The sequence below is a fragment of the Piliocolobus tephrosceles genome, chromosome 21 (genome assembly GCF_002776525.5).
Source record: "Piliocolobus tephrosceles isolate RC106 chromosome 21, ASM277652v3, whole genome shotgun sequence".
Taxonomy (NCBI): domain Eukaryota; kingdom Metazoa; phylum Chordata; class Mammalia; order Primates; family Cercopithecidae; genus Piliocolobus; species Piliocolobus tephrosceles.
This window is the reverse complement of record NC_045454.1, coordinates 13,670,629-13,690,805: the sequence shown is the minus strand read 5'-3', so window position 1 is coordinate 13,690,805 and position 20,177 is coordinate 13,670,629. Positions and strand designations below refer to the sequence as shown.

Sequence of the window (20,177 nt, the reverse complement as noted above, 5' to 3'; positions counted from 1 at the left end):
AACGCTCCTGTAGTCCTGGGAGGAGTTTAGACTTCAGGAATTCCTGTCTGTTCAGTATTTTCGCTCAAGGACTCAGGGAGAGGGAAGGACGATCCTCAGGGTCACAGTCCACATTCCCTACCAGGCGCTCAGAGATATAGGATTCGTTCCCCATGGGCATTGCGGAAATCGTAGTCAAGGATCACCGCGGAGTCCCAACGCTTTCCCTGAAGGGTGAGATTCTGAACGTTTATCCCTCAGCATTCTGAGCGCAGTCCAAACGCTCAGTGGAGTCGTGGTCATTTTGGCTCACGCGAGCGGATCCGGGGGATTCTGGGAAATGTAGTCCCGACAATCAGTGGAGTCGCGGGCACTTCCGCTCCGGGGAAGGGGGAGCGGTTGGCGCGGCGCGTTCCAGCATAGTTTGTTCCAGTTCCGCGACTTGCGGGCCATTCCTACTGTCAGGGACTTAAGCTTGGGGCTCGCTGGGACCTGGTGGTCCGGTTATAGGAAAAGAAGCCTCGTCGGAGAGCAAAGGTTTGGAGGGGCGAGGGCGGCGGCTTTTGTTGTGTCAGCTGAGCCTTCTTGGGCTGGGGCTCTCCTCGCGTTTCGGGGCGGGAGGCGGGGGCATTGGGACTTGGTTGGGTCGCGTCTCGCCTGGTTTCAGGGTTTCCGGGGCTCTGAGCTCGCCCAGTCCGCCTCCCTGCACTCCAGGCGCGTGGTCACTTTTTTACAGTGCAAGGTTGGCTTGTTAATCTCCCTGGGCCTCTCCTTGCTGTTCTTTAAAATGGGGACGTTAGGACCATCCTTGTAGAATCGTTTTGGTAACTGGAATAGGTTACACAACACAAGCAGTCCCTGTCACTTGGTGAGTGGTGGTTTCTTGTTAATTTCCCACGAAACCTGTCAGGTCCCCGGGTGGGGTCAGAGCTCCAGCTGCAACGGCCCCAGCCCTTGTCTCTGATCCCTGCAGGACGCTGGACGATCCCGGACGCCTTCTGACCTCTTTTTAGGAAGGCGAGGGTTGCGTCCACTTCCACGAAGGGAGGGGAGCATTTAACTTTTCTCGGGGACAGCGACCCAGTCAGGGTGTTTCACAGCTTTCTCCTTCCCCAGCCTGAAAAAGGACTGCGCGGACTGACTTCTTGGCTACAGAAAGCAAAGCTCCACGTGAGTGTGACTTGTCATTTTTCTTTTACAGAGACTGTATCTTTGTAGCATGTGTAATAGAGTATGGGCATTTATAATAATTAAGCCTTAATTGCTAACTTCAATTCTAGGGGCTTTATACAATTAAAACGTTTAAGTCGCACCGTGACTCTGTGGAGAGATACTGGTCATCCAAGTAGTAAGAGGTGGAGCTGGGTTTGGAACCTAGGCACTCAGGGTCAGAGCCCGAGCTGATCATCTCTTGGATATATTCTCATTGAGGCAGAGGAACTAGCTGGACTCAGGTGGGGAAAGTAAGTTAGAACTTGATTAAAGGACCTTAAGAGCAAGGCTAATTGGCTTGGAGTTTTCTCAGTTTTTAAAAACTGTCAACTATTTTGTTTCATTTATTACAAATATTTCACATTCTAATAGAACCATATCACTGTGGAGCATTCAGAAATTACAGAAATATGAAGATACAAAAATTTTAATTACCTATGAAACCAGGATGTAAAGATAGTAAGGGTTAAATTTCTAATACATTTGGTTTTAGTGGTTCTATGTTTATATTTACTTATGTTTTACAACATTTTTATTATACATTTCTCAGTGTTTTTCTACTTATCTGCTTATCCATGGAAATTTCCAAATACAGAGATAATAAACTAGCAACCTGCTGTATTCTATCATGCTCATTCTTATTCTTCTCATTATTATTACTCCTGTGACTATTTCCTGATTTTAAAAAAACTTTAATACAGTAATTATACAATTTTAAGTCTATAGAAAAGTTGCAAAAATGACATAAGAGGGCAGGGCATGGTGGGTCACGCCTGAATCCTGAGTTATGGAACCAAGGCACCCGGGGTCAGAGCCTGCCTGAGTAATCCCAGCACTTTGGGAGGCCAAGGCTGGTGGATCACTTGAGGCCAGGAGTTCGAGACCCACCTGGCCAACATGGCAAAAATCCCCATACAAAAATTAGCTGCATGTGGTGGTGCACGCCTGCAGTCCCAGCTACTCTGGTGGCTGAGGCATGAGAATTGCTTGAACCCAGGAGGAGGAGGTTGCAGTGAGCTGAGATTGCACCACTGCACTCCAGCCTGGGTAACAAGAGCAAAACTCCATCTCAAATAAATAAAATAAAATTAATTTTTATGGGTGGATATACTTGTTAGCGGGCATCATACTGTAAAGGCCAGCATCCCCTGTTTGCTTATTCATTCATTCATTCATTCAGAAGTAAATATTCTATCCATATGGACTCAGAACTCAGTCTTGTTAAATTAAATGACATGTAGATTAATAATTTTTTTCCAACTTTATTGAGGTGTATTTTACGTGTCAGAATTCACCCATTTCAAGTGTACAATTCAGTAATCTTCAGGAACTTTGCTGAGTGTAGTAATTGTCATCATAATTTAGTTTAGATCATTTTCATCCCCCAATTGGACTCCTCTTGCCCATTTACATTTAATCCCCCTTCTTACCCCAAATCCCCATCAACAAGTAACCTACTTTCTTTTTATATACATTTGTCTGTTCTGGACGTTTCGTATACATGAAATCATACAATCTGTGGTTTTGTGTGCCTGGCTTCTTTCACTCAGCATAGTGTTTCCAAGGTTCATGCATGTTGTAGTGGGAGTCAGTACTTCATTCCTCTTAATTTCCAAATAAGATTCCATTGTATGGATATGCCAGGATTTGTCTATCCATTTTTCCATAGGAGGGCATTTTGGTTGTGTGCAGTTTGGGATTATTATGAATAATGCTGCTGTGAACATTCATGTGCTAATTCACAATACACTTCTGTGTTGGTGGGGACATCCCTGGCCACACTTTCATGTCTCTTTTTATATCTTCCATAGTGTTCCAGGCACAATTCTGCCTTCTCTCAAATGGCATAACTCAGGACTCTGCAAATTTCCAGAAACAGGAGGAAAAATGACCACATTCAAGGTGAATAAGGCTTGTCTCTCTTGCTGTTAAAATTCCGTCTCACTATTCACATTGTCATGCCACCTGAGGAAGACTCAAGAACAACGGGCATTTGAAGACCTGTTTATGCTAAGTGCCTCCTTCTGCCTTTTGAGTTGACTTTGTTTTCAGATGTTGTTTATTTTATTATTTCAGTCGATCTTCTGTATCTGTGGGTTTCACATCTGGGGGTTTTGCATCTTTGAATTTTGCATCTGTGGATTCAGCCAACCACGGATTGAAACCTTAGTATACGTAAGGCTGACCATACGTATTTTCCTTTTGTGGTTGATTGAGTCTGCAGATGTGGAACCCATGGATGTGGAGGGCTGACTATAGTACAAACACTATTTTAGATAAGGGACTTGAGCATCCACAAATTATGGTATCCTCAGGGGTCCTTGAACCAATTCCCCAAGTGTGTTGAGGGACAACTGTATTTATTTTATGGAGTAGAAAAATTAGTGGGAATGAGCAGTTCTCCTGCTTTACTTCTCTGCTTACATATTAGCTGTTTTTATTTTCTTATAGTCTTTTCCTAATGTGCATTCATAACTATATTGGTATTCATGATATATATCTCATTTTTAATTGTTATTTTTTCCTTAAGTACTAAAGAGTGTTCATTTTTTGAGGTTATGCCATATTCCCATTTAATTAATGTGTCTTTTTATTTTTGACTACTTTCCACTCATGGACATTTAGGTGATTTAAGAATTTTATTGTTTTAAATAACACTGCAATGACAATTTTCCTACATAACCATTTCCTCAAAAATCAATTCTGAAAACTTTCTGCTGATTTTTTTTGTCACCGCAACCTCTGCCTCCTGGGTTCAAGCGATTCTCCTGCCCCAGCCTTCCGAATAGCTGGGATTACAGGCATGTGCCGCCATACCCAGCTAATTTTGTATTTTTACTAGAGACGGGGTTCCTCCATGTTAGTGAGGCTAGTCTTGGACTCCCAACCTCAGGTGATCCGCCCGCCTTGGCCTCCCAAAGTGCCGGGATTACAGGCATGAACCACCATGCCTGGCTGTGGATAGAATATTCTAACATGACACAGCACAACAGGCTATAATGCTGCTTCACACAAATAATATTGTTGGAGTTTTCATATAGAAAGAGCTAGATTCTGTGTTCTCTATGCCTCAATCATACTTTGTATGTATTTTATTTACTAGTGTCTTACATGCCTTTATAAAGTAACCAGTTTGACCAAAGTGGTAGGTAATAACCTTCATTTAAAATGTCCAGTGATACTGAAGATGTGCCAGTCACTTGTGTTCTGTTACTGCATTTACTCAGAGCAGCAGAATGAGGAGGTTCCTGGTCTCTTCTTCCTCTTAAACAGGTGAAATATGAGAAACCTGCTCAGATTGGCATAGAAAGTCAGGGGTCGGAAACATTAGCCATTTCATTCAAGTGAAAGTGAGAGACAAAAAGAAACAAATATTTCTCAATTGAATGACCCGTGGTGTGGATGTCTAGAGTGCCCTGTTGGGTGATGACATCCACAGGTAGTGGGCGACCTCTTGTCTTCCTAACGTGGTGGCACCTCAGAGGCACTAAGATGCTCAGCACTCTGGGTGCACAAGGACAGTGATTAGCACAGTGGTTATATAAAATCTTTAAATTACTCTGTGACAAAAGATACCTTACAGAGTGTTACAAGAAAACATAACAAGCTGGGGCAAAAATATTTACCACACAGGTGCCCAAAAAGATGAAATATATAATAAACATTGGTATTAATTTATAATCAAGTAAGAAAGAATAATAAAAAGAATTGTTCTTCCTAATTAGATTATCAAAACTATTGGAAAATCTATAACCTGCTTTTGGTCATCATGTAGAGAAACAAGGTGCTTGTATTCTCTCTCTCTCTTTTTTTTTTTGAGACAGAGTCTGACTCTGTTGCCCAGGCTGGAGTGCAGTGGCGCGATCTCAGCCCACTGCAACCTCTGCCTCCTGGGTTCAAGTGATTCTTCTGCCTCAGCCTCCCGAGTAGCTGGGACTACAGGCATGCACTACCACACCCGGCTAATTTTTGTATTTTTAGTAGAGATGGGGTTTCACCATATTGGCCAGGCTGGTCTTGAACTCCTGACCTCGTGATCTACCCACCTCGGCCTCCCAAAGTGCTGGGATTACAGGTGTGAGCCACCGCACCCAGCCAACTGCTTGTATTCTCTTGAAAGATTAGGGAGGCAGGAAAAAAGGAAGAAAATCTGCCATTATGTGATCATAATTTTTAATGTACTTATTTTTTGATGTTTTATTTTTTATTTGCAATTATTTAATTTAATTTATTTTTTTGGGACAGGGTCTTATTCTGCCCAGACTAGACTGCAGTGGTTTGATCATCACTCACCACAACCGTGATTTCCTGGGCTCAAGCAATTCTCTCACCTCAGCCTCCTGAGTACCTGGGACCACAGGCACATGCCGCCACATGCAGCTAATTTTTTGTATTTTTTGTAGAGACAGGGTCTCACCATGTTGCCCAGGTTGGTCTGGAACTCCTGGGCTCAAGCCATCCTCCTGATCTGACAGGCACGGTGACTCATGCCTGTAATCCCAGAACTTTGGGAGGCCAAGGCAGGCGGATCACCTGAGGTCAGGAGTTCATGACCAGCCTGACCAACATGGTGAAATCCCATCTCTAGTGAAAACACAAAATTAGCTGAGCCTGGTGATGCATGCTTATAATCTCAACTACTTGGGAGGCTGAGGCAGGGGAATCACTTAAACCCAGGAGGCAGAGGTTGCAATGAGCTGAGATTGTGCCATTGCACTCCAGCCTGGGCAACAAGAGCGAAGCTCTGTCTCAAAAAAAAAAGAAAATAAGATCTACATGAAATGATGTTCTTTGCTGGATTGGTTATAATGAGAACAATATTGAAAATTAAATATTCATTATTTAGAGCAGGTAGATGCAGATCATCAGTTCCCTTGAACAATATGCAGTCATGAAATGAGGTGAAATAGATGATGACAATAATAATAAATAATAGCTAATGTTTCTTAGGCACTTAGTCTGTGCCATACACTATTCCAAATGCTATTTGTAGTCTCTTGTTCAACATTTGAAAGAACTCTGTCATATAAGAACTATCATACCGAGATGAAACTAGGTGAACTTATCCAAGGTCTCACAACTTTGAAGGGTACCCTTATGTGCACTGAGGCATGATGGTTCCAGATCATGACACTGAATGCTGCAGGTAATGATGGTGCTGTGTGCCCTGGGTATACAGAAGGAAAACTACATAGCAGTTTCAGATACGTTACCAAAAGCTTGTTAGTTTGGCAGACTTTAATGAAAAGGGAGATAGCATCCAGGGTTCCTATGTGAGAGAGGAGGAAGGTGGGTGTTATCATGTATGTTGGTTCTGACTTGCTAAATGTTTCTGGGGCAATTGGTAATATTTACCAAAAGGTGAAACCTGTATGGCTCAGGATGCATCATTTAGAGTTCTAGACGGTTACTTACAAATAGACTCAGTGAAACCACAAAGGAAATGTCGAAGGCTATTGTAACTGATGTACTTTTACTGACGCTAAGGAAAATCAAAGTGTGGCATTGGTAAGATGGAAGGAGAAGGCCTGAGAAATCTACACATTACGTCTCTGAAAATCTGGACCAGCTTCCCCCACATACTCTCCACTTTCTCAGTGCTGTTTCTTTTCAAGAGGTTGTTAATAAGGCTGAAGTGAGGTGTGTTTAATGTTATAGGAGGGACTGACCTTCAAGGATGTGGCAGTGGTCTTCACTGAGGAGGAGCTGGGGCTGCTGGACCCTGTCCAGAGGAATCTGTACCGAGATGTGATGCTGGAGAACTTCAGGAACCTGCTGTCAGTGGGTGAGGACATGAGCCTTCTGACACTCAATGTCAGTCTCCTGGAGTGATTTTGTGTCTTTAGGGGTTCAACCCTTTGGAGGTCTTCAATTAGTCGCCTACATTTGTGGACCTGACTTTCCTGTCAGTAGTTTTAGTGAAATAAAATGAGATAGAAAATATTAGAGTTCATTAAAAGAAGTGGAATACATAGCAAATAAAACTGGTAAATCACATGAGTGGTGTGAGAACCTGTGGGAGGAGATTTAATGAAAATAGGTGGGGGCCAAGCACAGTGGCTCACACCTGTAATCCCAGCACTTTGATAGGCTGAGGTGGGTGGATCACCTGAGGTCAGGAGTTCGAGACCAGCCTGGCGAACAGGATGAAACTATCTCTACCAAAAAATACAAAAATACAAAGATTAACCACGTGTGGTGGTGCATGTGTCTTATCCCACCTACTTAGGAGGCTGAGGCATGAGAATCGCTTGAACCCAGGAGGCAGAGGTTGTAGTGAGCCTAGATCATGCCACTGCACTCCAGCCTGGGTGACAGAGTAAGACTGTCTCAAAAGAAAAAAAAAAAAGATACTGGTTAGAAATGTAAGTTTGGTAATGCACTAAGATGTAAGTTTTTCTGTTGTTTGAGATAACACCCAGAGTTTTTTGTTTTATTTTTAAGATTAATGAGTGCAGACAGAAAGGTGAGGTTGGAGTGAAAGTTTAATAAGCAAAAGAAGAAAGCTTTTTGCCAGCAGAGAGGGGGCCCAAACAGGGTTCCCCCTATGAGGCAGGGGAGTGGGGTTTTTATGGACTGTGAAGGGGAAAGAATGTGCTGTTTGTGGGCTATTTTGGAGAAAGTGTGACTTAGCTTGGCCCCGGGACCTTGACCTGGAATCAATCAGGTTGAAGTGAAGATTTATAGAGGCCGGACTTATAGTTTGAACAAAAGAAAGTAGAGTGCCCATTGGAACCCACTAGAACGCACTGTACCCATGCCCACAAAAGGAGGAGAAACTTTTTCCTGGGAGCTTGCTGACTACAAAGGACAAAAGCATTCTTATGCCAGGCCTTGCTCCTTTATCTGAGTGAGCTGGAGGTTTGTACAAGTTTTTATCCGAATGGGCTGGAGGTTTTTCTATCTGTGCAGCCATGGGCATGTCTCCAGGCACAACACCCTGTGCTAGTTCCCTTATCAGTGCCTGCAGCTTCAATTTTTTTTCCAGGCTGCTTTTTATGTTTTATAAAAATAAGGCACTAACCCATGGGTCAGGAGCTCTCCAAAGACCCTTCCCTTGCTGTCTACCTAAGGCAAGCGAACTAACTCCTTTCAGAAATAGGTTTTTATAGCACATATTTATGTGTATGTTTCTGGATCTTGAAATACTGATATTACTTCATTAGGTTTTTCTAAAAGTGTTTGAAAACCCTTCTTTTGATTGATTGATCAAAATTGTAGTAATTCAAATTGCCAGTAAGTTCAGTTGTACCTTTAGTGTGTTTGTTTTAAATATGTGACTTTGCATATTCTAGGGCATCACCCCTTCAAACATGATGTATTCCCTTTAGAAAAGGAAAAAAAGCTTGATATAATGAAGACAGCAACTCAAAGAAAAGGGAAATCAGGTAAGAACCAAGTAGCTGAGAGTCCTTGTATGTGATTGTCCATCTGTTGTACTTCTGTCCCCTGCTGTTGCTGCCATCTGGTCCAAATTGCCAAACCTCTGTCCTGGATGATTGCAGCAGCCTTCGTACTGGGCGCACTGCTTCCACCCTTAATAGTATAAAGTATGTTCTCCTACAGGCTGTTCTCCATGTCGTAGCTAAAGTGATCCTTTGGAAATGTAAGTCAGATTGCCATTCTTCTGCTTAAGACCTTGTACAGGGCTGGGCATGGTGGCTCACGCCTGTAATCCCAGCACTTTGGGGGGCCAAGGCAGGAGGATCACCTGAGGTCAGGAGTTTGAGACCAGCCTGGCCAACATGGCAAAACCTCGTCTCTGCTAAAAATACAAAAATTAGCCAAGCGTGGGGGCGAGCGCCTGTAGTCCCAGCTACTTGGGCAGCTTAGGCAGGAGAATCGCTGGAACCCAAGAGGCAGAGGTTGCAGTGAGCCAAGATCACACTCTAGCCTGGGCAATAGAGCGACACTCCATCTAAAAAAAAAAAAGACTCTGAATGGCTTCTTATTTTTCTTAAAGTTGAAGCCTCTTAAAGGAGCTTATAGAGTCCTACGTGGTCTGCTGTTCATCCTCCTGCCTCACTGACTACATCTCCTATATTCTACCTCTTGCTCCATCTTTTCCAGCCACATCATCCTCCGTGCTGTTTCCCAGACCTGCTAAGGATACTGCTCACTCTGTGGCCAGGCTGGAGTGCAGCGGGGCCATCTCAGCTCACTGCAACCTCTGCCTCCCAGGTTCAAGCGATTCTCCTGCCTCAGCCTCCCAGGTAGCTGGGATTACAGATGCTTATAACCACGCCCGGCTGATTTTTGTATTTTTTGTAGAGACGGGGTTTCACCGTGTTGGCCAAGCTGGTCTCCTGAACTCAAATGATCCGCCTGCCTCAGCCTCCCAAAATGCTGGGATTACAGGCATGAGCCACCATGCCCAACCTGGACACTGTATTCTTACTGCTGCCATAACATATTACCCCAAACTGAGTGGATTAAATGATAAAAATGTATTGTCTTTCAGTTCTTTGTTTGAAGTCCAACATGGGTCTCACTAGGCTGAAATCAAGCTGTCAGCAGGTCCGTTTCTTCCTGAAGGCTCTAGGGAGGGAGAATCTGTATCCTTACTTTGTCGGTGTGTAGGGGCTGCCAAAAAATTTCATAGCTTGTGACCCTCTTCACAGCCAGCATCATTGCTTGTCTGATCATTCTTCCATAGTCACATTTCCCTTTTATTCTCTCTTTATCCTTTTTTCACTGTATAAGGACCCTCTAATTGCATTGGGCCCACTTGGGTAATAGAGAATTGCCTTCTATTTTTAGTTCAGCTGATTTGCAACCTTAATTCCCTCTGCAACCTTAATTACCCTTTGTCATAACCTGACATATTCTTAGGATGAGAATTAGAACGTGAATTCTTTGGGGGATGATTATTCTGCCAACTACAGATACTTCTGCCTCAAAGCCCTTATTTGCCCTTGTCTTTGCCTGGAAAAACTCACCTACAATCCTCTCAGCCCCTCTCTTACTTCATCCTGGTCTCTGCTGTTTTAATTTCACAGTGGAGGCCTTTTCTGACGGCCTTACTGGAAATGCCATCCTTTACTCTCTGCCCTGCCTTCTTTTGTGTCTCATAGACTTTGGTTTACTTGCTTGTCCCCTCTTTCTCCCCACTGGAATATACTTTCCAAGAGTGGAGGAATTTTTTTGTTTGTTTATTACTCTATCATTGGTGCCTAAATAGTTCTGTTACATGGCAGATATCTGTTAATATAAATATTTGTTGGTGTAATGAAAGCGTTGCGGATGGATGTGACCTCACTCTAGGGGTCTTGCAGCTAGGACAGGTCATACGCAAACTAGAGTGAATGAAGGGGGTTGCAGAACGTTGTTTTCTGATGGCTGCACATCCAGTTTCTTCTGCCTTAGGTGGCCTTCACATGAATGTTTGTGTGTGCACTTGAACCTCATCCCATGAAAACTTACAAGCATCATGTTTGTGACCACACTGAGTAACAAGCCTTCCCAGTGGCTTTCCTGGAGGCTTCCAGAGTATGGAACACATTCATTTCTGGGAAGGAATAATCTTCGAATGAAGATTCTGATGTCTACTTCTGAGACAGCTCACCACACAAGAAAAAAACTATTTCCTAAGGTGTCAGATAGTAACTAGGTTGCAAACTGCTTTCCTTTCAACAGACTGCCCATCTGAACCTCATTTGCTTGTTCCAAAGTGCCCATCCACATCTCTGCCTCCAGGTTTCACCTCCCCTCTGCCAGAGGTGGAAGATTTGAGTGGCAAAAGTGACACAGTTGAATGTTGCCTAACTCTGTGGTTCAAAAATATGCTGTGCTTTTATTTTCTACAAATGTAGTAGCCACTAAGCATATGTTAAAGAATATAGATGTCATACAATTTTTCCTTTATTTTTATAAAGACCTGGCTTTTATTTTCAACTAGTTGATGTTATAACATGGGAAAAATGAAGAAACTTCTTGTTCAAAATTGTCACATTATCAGAGAGACTTGTCCCCCTCCAAAAACTATTTTTAAGGGTCAGTTTGTTAAATATAATCATATATTCATCATATATATATACACACACATGTATATATATATATACACATATAATATACCAAGAGTTACATACTCTCCTATGAATATTTTTCCAAGGTGTCATGGTTGGAAATTATCTTTCCATTTGAAGCAGTTTGTTTAATTAAGGACCAGGTAAGTTCTAGAACCAAAGTTTTCAAGCTCTTTTGAGCATGAGCCATAGCAAGAAATGCATCTTTCATGAACACTAGAGAAATGAAACAAACATTTCATGTCCATATAGATTGACATTATAGCTTTAGTAAGCGTTATACATAAGGACCCGTTTCCTGTTGGTGTTAATACTCTGATAGTTTCTATCCTGGTTCTTTTTTTCTGATTGCTTATTATAAGCTCTTAAATTTATTCACAGCTCACTAAAGGGCTACAGTTTCTGATTTGAAAAACTGTTGTGAAAGGCCCAACTTACCTACATTGAGAGCTCCAGAAGGAACCAGTGTATAGGGCTTCCTGCTTTCTTTTCATCCCAAGTGACTCTTGCCACCTTCAGATTTTCTTATTAGCCTCACCCTGAATGTGCCTGTCTCTTGTACAGCTTTTCAGCTTCTCTGAAAAAGTACAATTTTCTGTTCTTTTCCTATTTCAAATAACTTACTTGGAAAAGATGTTTAAATTCTGACAAAAAAAAAAAGTCAAGCTGGGGTTCATTTATTCATTTGACATGCATTTATTGATCATTCACTGTGACAAGCACAGTTGTGGACAATGGTTATAAAGTAGGAAAGTGTAAAATGAGTATTATGTCAAAATTAGAAAATGCTTCCCTCATTGATGCTGCATTGTGGTGGGAAGGACATACATTAAACAACCAGTAACTTAGTGTGTCCAGTGGTTAAAAGTGCTGTGAAGAACATAGACACATTCAAGTTGCCAGAGGTGAATAGGGTGAAGACAGGATTCATTATTTTTCAGTGGGTAATAAAGCAAGCCTTATTGGTGAGCTGACATTGAGCAGAGACCCACAAGATCTGGGAAGAGTTCCTGCCTGAATATAACTCCTGCTGTGGGGGCGGCTTTCAAAGTTTACACTGTGACATCATCTTTTTCTTTTCCCTGTCTCCATATCAGTTGTGAAATATTGGAGTCTACTTCTTTTTCATTTTTTTTTTTTTCTGGAGGTCTGAATTACTGCCAGGTTTTAGAATAATATATGTTATCAGTTCAACTTTCTTTCCCTTTCGTCCTCATGTAGGAAACTTGCTGACGGAAGCTAAAGTTTCACCATCTGCTTACCTGCTTATATTTTAGTCAGTATGTAGTTAGATACTTGCTCCCAGCCTGCAAGTCATGTTAACCATTCCGGTCACCTGGTCATTGAAGTAACTTTCCAATAAAATGACCCAAGGCAGAGTTATATAGACTCCATTTAACAAATGTCTACTGGTACAGTAGACTTTTTTTTTTTTTTTTTGAGACAAAGTCTCACTCTGTCACTCAGGCTGAAGTGCAGTGATAAAATCGTGGCTCACTGCAGCTTCTAACTTCCGAGTTCAAGTGATCCTCCATCTCAGCCTCCCAAATAGTGGGAACTATGGGTGCGTGCCACCACATCTGGCCAATTTTTTTGAAAGTTTTTTGGTAGGGACAGAGTCTTGCTGTGTTGCCCAGGCTGGTTTTGAACTCCTGGGCTCAAGTGATCCTCCGGCTTCAGCCTCCCAAAGTGCTTGCATTACAGGTGTGAGCCACTGCACCCTGCCAAGAGGCAGCTTTTAAATGACTATTCCTGCAGGGAGGGGAGTAAGTTTTTCCCCTGTAAAAATTTTCTTAGAGGTACTTCTTTCCACTAAACTTTTGTGGAAAAGTTCATTTAAAAAATAATTTCCAAATATTTATATGTCTTTGTACAAGATTAAACATTTTGGAATATTATTAAGGATAAACCTTTCAGAAGACATGTTTTAAATCTAAGTTATATTAGAAGTGGTCAAGAGTTTATAATAGCTGCCAACTCATTTAATGTCTATCAACACAGAAAAATAAGATTAAGTGTATGTGTTATGCAGAATATTCAAGAATATGGTTGATCCTTGAACAACATGGGGGTTAGGGACACCAACTCCCCTCAGTAAAAAATCCATGTATAACTTTTGACTCCCCCCTAAAACTTTATTCATAGCCCACTTTGACTGAAAGACCTACTGATAACATAGTCAATTAACACATATTTTGTATGTTATAATGTATTATATACTGTATTCTTACCATAAAGGAAGAATTCTTTATTCTTAGAATAAAGAGAAGAGAAAATGTTATTAAGAACATTATAAGGAGAAAGAGGAGGGGTTGATCTTGCTGTCTTAGGGATGGCAGAGACGGAAGAAAATCCATGTATAAGTGAACACATGCAATTCAAACCTGTGTTGTTCAAGGTTCAACTGTATTTTGAACATGTAAATATAAACATTTCAGGTTATTTAATAATTTGAATATGTAACATGAACCTAAACTGCAGAGTATTTGATTATTTTCTTACTTTCCCTTGAAGTTCTTGTTGATTCATATAATCTACATTTTTTTAACTTTTAATATTTTTAATAGAGATACATTCTTGCTTTGCCTCAAACCCCTGGCCTCAAACTATCCTTCTGCCCCAGCCTCCCAGAATGCTGGGATATACAGGCATTACCATGCCTGGCCTATGCTTTTTGTATTTATATAATTTACTATTTATTATTCTACACTGACTTTAAAATTGGATGGAAATGGCAGTACTTTAACAATTTGTATCATGTTAAATTTTAAAATTAACTCTGACTTCTACCTTGTGTCTCACGTAGGAGACTTAGTATGGTCTAATGCCTGGTAGATAGCAGCCAATTGGACCACCTCTTGATTTATCTAGGCATGGAAATCAGAGATCATGATACACAGTGGAAAAAACCATTACACAAACTGGACCTTCTCTGGATTTGTTAAAATCCCATGCTCTCGCTTAAGTATGACATCTCGAAAATTTTTAACAGAGCTTCCACATCTCTAAATTCTCTGTCCTTACAGCAGACAAGATCCAAAGTGAGATGGAGACTGTTCCAGAAGCAGGACAACATGAAGAGCTTTCCTGGGGACAAATCTGGAAACAGATTGCACGTGATTTAATCAAGTATGAAGACTCTATGATAAATATTTCTCGGTTCTCCAAACAAGGTGATTTGTCCTGCCAGGTTAGGGCAGGACTATATACAACTCACACGGGACAGAAACTTTACCAATGTGATAAGTACAAAAAATCCTTCACTGATGTCTGCAACTTTGATCTTCATCAACAGTTACACTCAGGAGAGAAATCTCATACATGTGATGAGTGTGGAAAAAGCTTCTGTTACATCTCAGCCCTTCATATTCATCAGAGAGTCCACATGGGAGAGAAACGCTATAAGTGTGATGTGTGTGGTAAGGAATTCAGTCAGAGCTCACATCTGCAAACTCATCAGAGAGTCCACACTGTAGAGAAACCATTCAAATGTGTGGAATGTGGGAAAGGCTTCAGTCGTAGATCAACACTTACTGTGCATTGCAAATTACACTCAGGAGAGAAACCTTACAATTGTGAGGAATGTGGGAGGGCCTTCATACATGCTTCCCATCTTCAGGAACATCAGAGAATCCATACTGGGGAGAAACCATTCAAATGTGATACATGTGGTAAGAACTTCCGTCGTAGATCAGCACTTAATAATCATTGCATGGTCCACACAGGAGAGAAACCATACAAATGTGAGGACTGTGGTAAGTGTTTCACTTGTAGCTCAAACCTTCGTATCCATCAAAGGGTCCACACAGGAGAAAAGCCTTACAAGTGTGAAGAATGTGGTAAGTGCTTTATTCAGCCATCACAATTTCAGGCCCACCAGAGAATCCACACTGGAGAGAAACCATATGTATGTAAAGTGTGTGGTAAGGGTTTCATTTACAGTTCAAGTTTTCAGGCCCATCAGGGAGTCCACACTGGAGAGAAGCCATACAAATGCAATGAATGTGGGAAGAGCTTCAGAATGAAAATTCATTATCAAGTGCATCTGGTAGTCCACACAGGGGAGAAACCCTATAAATGTGAAGTATGTGGGAAAGCCTTCCGTCAGAGTTCATATCTTAAAATCCATCTGAAAGCACATAGTGTACAGAAACCTTATAAGTGTGAGGAGTGTGGGCAGGGCTTCAATCAGAGCTCACGACTTCAGATTCATCAGCTGATCCATACCGGCGAGAAACCATACAAATGTGAAGAGTGTGGAAAGGGATTTAGTCGTAGAGCAGATCTTAAAATTCATTGTAGGATCCACACAGGAGAGAAACCATATAATTGTGAGGAGTGTGGGAAGGTCTTCAGTCAGGCCTCGCATCTTCTAACCCATCAGAGAGTTCACAGTGGGGAAAAACCATTTAAATGTGAAGAGTGTGGGAAGAGCTTCAGTCGGAGTGCACACCTTCAAGCCCATCAAAAAGTCCACACTGGAGAAAAGCCATACAAATGTGGGGAGTGTGGAAAGGGCTTCAAGTGGAGCTTGAACCTTGACATGCATCAGAGGGTACACACAGGAGAAAAACCCTATACATGTGGGGAGTGTGGTAAGCACTTCAGTCAGGCATCAAGTCTTCAACTTCATCAGAGTGTCCACACAGGAGAGAAGCCATACAAATGTGATGTGTGTGGTAAAGTCTTCAGTCGGTCTTCACAACTACAGTATCATAGGCGAGTTCACACTGGGGAGAAACCTTACAAATGTGAGATATGTGGTAAGAGGTTCAGCTGGCGATCAAATCTTGTAAGTCATCACAAAATTCATGCTGCTGGTACATTGTATGAAAATGATGAGAATAATAAGAACATCAGAGAGTTGTCAGAGGAAGGAAGCTCTACAAGGTGATTAAAAACAAACAAAAAAAACTCATGTACAACCTGAATGTCTGTAATCAGATTTCATAGGAGAGAAAAAATTTTCTTTATCAACCTCCTTGAATTTATTTGATTTGTAATGCTTCACATTTCCACCTAGATTTTTTTTTTTTTTTTGAAACAGGGTCTTGCTCTGTTGCCCATGCAGGATGCAGTGATGCGATCTCAGCTCACTGCAACCTCCACCTCCTGGGTTCAAGCAATTCTCCTGCCTAAGCCTTCCTGGGTGGTTGGGATTACAGGCGCGCACCACCACGCCTGGCAACTTTTTGTATTTTTAGTAGAGATGGGGTTTCACCATACTGGCCAGGCTGGTCTCGAATTCCTGACCTCATGTGATCCACCCACCTCGGCCTCCCAAAGTGCTGGGATTACAGGCGTAAGCCACTGCCCCTGGCCTCCATCTAGACTTTGAAACGATTGCCTTCTAATTACAATAGCATTCTCTTATTTAAAATATTTGTTTTATTTAAGTCAGTGTTTAAGCAATAGCTCAACATATCCCAGTGGTCCAGTGACCACACAGCTGAGAACCCTTGTTAAGTGGTACAGTAAAGAATTCTGTCAAAACTTTGACATTTATGACATGTCACCTAGGAAATAGGACTTAGAAAATGAGTTTGACCTGGGCTTTAAAAAAGTATACTGATGAAGGTGCCAGAATTGATGTCCATTAGACTGTAAGCTTCATGGGGTCAGGAAGTTTGCTGCTGAATCTATACAACGTTAACAGTGACTAGTGCTCGTAGGTGTGCTCAATACTTGTGTGTTAACTGAATCAAAAGGAGTAAATGTGCAATATTTGAACATTGCATCCAAAGGAAGAAACCTGCGAAATAAAATTATCTGGGGAAATGAACATTGTTGAAATGCAGAAAACCACTGGATACTACAGCCTACAATATTAATAAGGTATTACCCTTTTACAGTTGATACCTGTCCTCTCTCTAGTCTCTCCTCTCAAATTTGGTTCTTATTGTTTGAGAGCCTGTCTAGTTTCCCAAGGGTAGTATAAAACATAAGTTGAAGTACCTTTATTTTTAATTTTATTTTTGAGACCAGACCTCGCTCTGTCACTGAGGCTGGAGTGCAGTGGCATAATCATGGCTCACTGCAGCCTCGTCCTCCCAGGCTCAATCCATCCACCCATCTCACCCTCTGAGTAGCTGGGACCACAAGCACATGCCACCACGCCCAGCTAATTTTTGTATATTTGGTAGAGAAAGGGTTTTCCCATGTTGCCCAGGCTGGTCTTGAACTCCTGAGCTCAAGCAATCCACCCTCCTTGGCCTCCCAAAGTGTTAGAATTACAGGCGTGAGCCACCACACCTGACCAAGTTGAAGTATCTTGTGATTTTTCTGACAGTGCAGACTGAAAAAAATTTAACCTGACAACAAGAGATTACTGAATATTACACAATTTTTTAATCCATTAATGTTAAGGCAGGAGTGTAACACTTTTAAAGTGTCAGAAGTAGTTGCCAATGCCAAATTTTTATCAACCCCCTTGAATTTATTTGATTTCTTAACTTTCCACGTTTCCATCCAGACTTTGAAATGATTGCCTTCTAATAACTGTAACATTCTCATTAAAACTTCTGGCTGGGCATGGTGGCTCATGCCTGTAACCCCAGCACTTTGGGGGGCCAAGGCGGGTGGATCACCTGAGGTCAGGACTTCGAGACCAGCCTGACCAACATGGTGAAACCCCGTCTCTACTACATACAAAAAATTAGCTGGGCATGGTGGCAGACGCCTATTGAGTCTCCCTCTGTTGCCCAGGCTGGAGTGCAGTGGCGCAATCTTGGCTCACAGCTACTCGGGAGGCTGAGGCAGGAGAATTGCTTGAATCCGGGAGGCGGAGGTTGCAGTGAGCTGAGACCGCACCACTGCACTCCAGCCTGGGCGACAGAGCAAGACTGTCTCCAAAAACAAACAAACAAAAAAAGACTTCTCAGGTAGGGGCTCTACCATATTTTTACCCCACACCCATTAAGTGAATACCAAAAACAGCTTGTGGAAATTTGATAATTTTATAATTATTTGATAATTTTGATAATTTTTTCAAATGTATTATTTGGGCAAGATTGACATTTACCATGCTTTTCCCTATTCCCAGTAAACATGGGTTTAAGGAAGAGTGTTTTTCAGAATTTACACTGTATATCTCTGATCTGGAAGTTATATAATTGGAATTTATGATTATGAGATTAAACTACCGAAAAGACTAAGTAGCATATCACTGATGTCAATGAATTGTTTTAAATGGAAGTGTGTATTCCTCTATAATAAGTTGACTTTTGATATTTTCGTTCTTGTATTGACCTGAAGCCATTAAAATGGTGGCAGGTATCTGTAATGACAGGATAAAGAAATAATATGGCCTGTGGAAGATCATAGACTATAGCCTTTGTAGCATAATGAAATCCATACATTTTTGTGAGTGAGTGTGTATATACATGCATAAGATAATGTGTAAAGGATCCTTTTTTTTTTTAGCAATTTTCTCTAGCAATGAGCATTTTGTGGTATTTTTCCATTTTATAATTCCATAAATTAATTTTAATTCCTTATTGAACATCAATATTACCAAAGCAGTAAATTATGTACATTAGAATTTTGAAAAGTGCTATATAATAATCCCTTACAATTAAAGCCTCAAAATATGTTCTATATCGTTATATGGCACATAAGATCATAAGTAATGGATTCTGAAAGCCAATTATAAAAACAAAAAAATTATCTGTCCAAATACGTGGATAAATGGGTGAGTGTGAACAACATTATCTTTGCAATTAATGCCTGCTACACTTTTTTTTGTTGTTTTGAGACGGAGCCTCCCTCTGTTGCCCAGGCTGGAGTGCAGTGGCGCGATCTTGGCTCACTGCAACCTCCGCCTCCTGAGTTCAAGCGATTCTCCTGCCTCAGCCTCCCCAGTAGCTGGGATTACAGGAGCATGCCACCAACTAAGTTTTTTTGTTTGTTCTGTTTGTTTGAGATGGAATCTTACTCTGTTGCCAGGCTGGAGTGGAGTGGTACAATCTCAGCTCACTGCGTCCTCTGCCTCCTAGGTTCAAGCAATTCTCCTGCCTCAGCGTCCTGAGTAGCTGGAACTACAGGCGTGCGCCACCACGCCCAGCTAATTTTTGTATTTGTAGTAGAGACAGAGTTTCACCATGTTGGTCAGGATAGTCTCAATCTCCTGACCTTGTGGTCCGCCCACCTCGGCCTCCCAAAGTGCTGGGATTACTGGCGTGAACCACCGCACCCAGCCTAAGTTTTGTATTTTTAGTAGAGACGGGGTTTCACCGTGTTGGCCAGGCTGGTGTTGAGCTCCTGACCTCAAGTGATCTGCCCACCTTGGCCTCTCAAAGTGCCAGGATTACAGGCATGATCCACTGCGCTCAGCCTCGCTTGCTACATCTTTTAAAGCAGTAATCCATAACACACAGAGAGAAAATTCTGGAAGTGAAAACAAAGTGGGATACATATGTTAGGGAAGTATGTTTAAAAAGGTTTACTTAGGAAAAGGTGTGCATAAGGGGAGAATATACTGCAATCCACTTACTGGATGTGGAACAAGTAAGGTCAAAGGGTGGGTTTGAATGCCATTCCACATTCCTTGGACATGATGGTGATATTTTCAGTATAGTTGATTAAAGCATGGGTCCCTAACCCCTGGGCCACAGACCCTGTTGGGAACAGGGCCAGACAGCAGAAGGTGATCAGTGGGCAAGTGAGCAAAGCTGAGTTCTGCCTTCTGTCAGATCAGTGGCATGAACCCTATTGTGAACTGTGCTTGTGAAGGATCTAGGTTGCAGCCAGGCACAGTGGCTCATGCCCGTATTCCCAGCACTTTGGGAGGCAGAGGCGGGCAGATCACCTGAGGTCAGGAGTTGGAAACCAACCTGATCAATATAGTGAAACCCCATCTCTACTAAAAATACAAAAATTAGCCAGGCGTGGTGGCAGGTGCCTGTAATCCCAGCTACTCAGGAGGCAGAGGCAGGAGAATCACTTGAACCCAGGAGATGGAGG

General features: G+C 42.0%; 1 protein-coding gene across 2 annotated transcripts; it reads left to right on the top strand.

The window, feature by feature from the left end:
• The first annotated feature begins 352 nt into the window (after positions 1-352).
• ZNF234 (zinc finger protein 234) lies at positions 353-16,998 on the top strand. 2 transcript variants are annotated; one of them, XM_023190502.1, is made up of 6 exons: positions 353-516; positions 1,096-1,149; positions 3,003-3,093; positions 6,850-6,976; positions 8,487-8,579; positions 14,243-16,998. In XM_023190502.1, the coding sequence occupies exons 3-6, from the start codon at positions 3,079-3,081 to the stop codon at positions 16,108-16,110; spliced, it is 2,103 nt and encodes a 700-aa protein (XP_023046270.1). In that variant the 5' UTR covers positions 353-516; positions 1,096-1,149; positions 3,003-3,078; the 3' UTR covers positions 16,111-16,998. The 2 variants fall into 2 exon arrangements, with proteins under 2 accessions (XP_023046270.1, XP_023046271.1); XM_023190503.1 differs by lacking the exon at positions 1,096-1,149.
• The last annotated feature ends 3,179 nt before the right edge of the window (positions 16,999-20,177 follow it).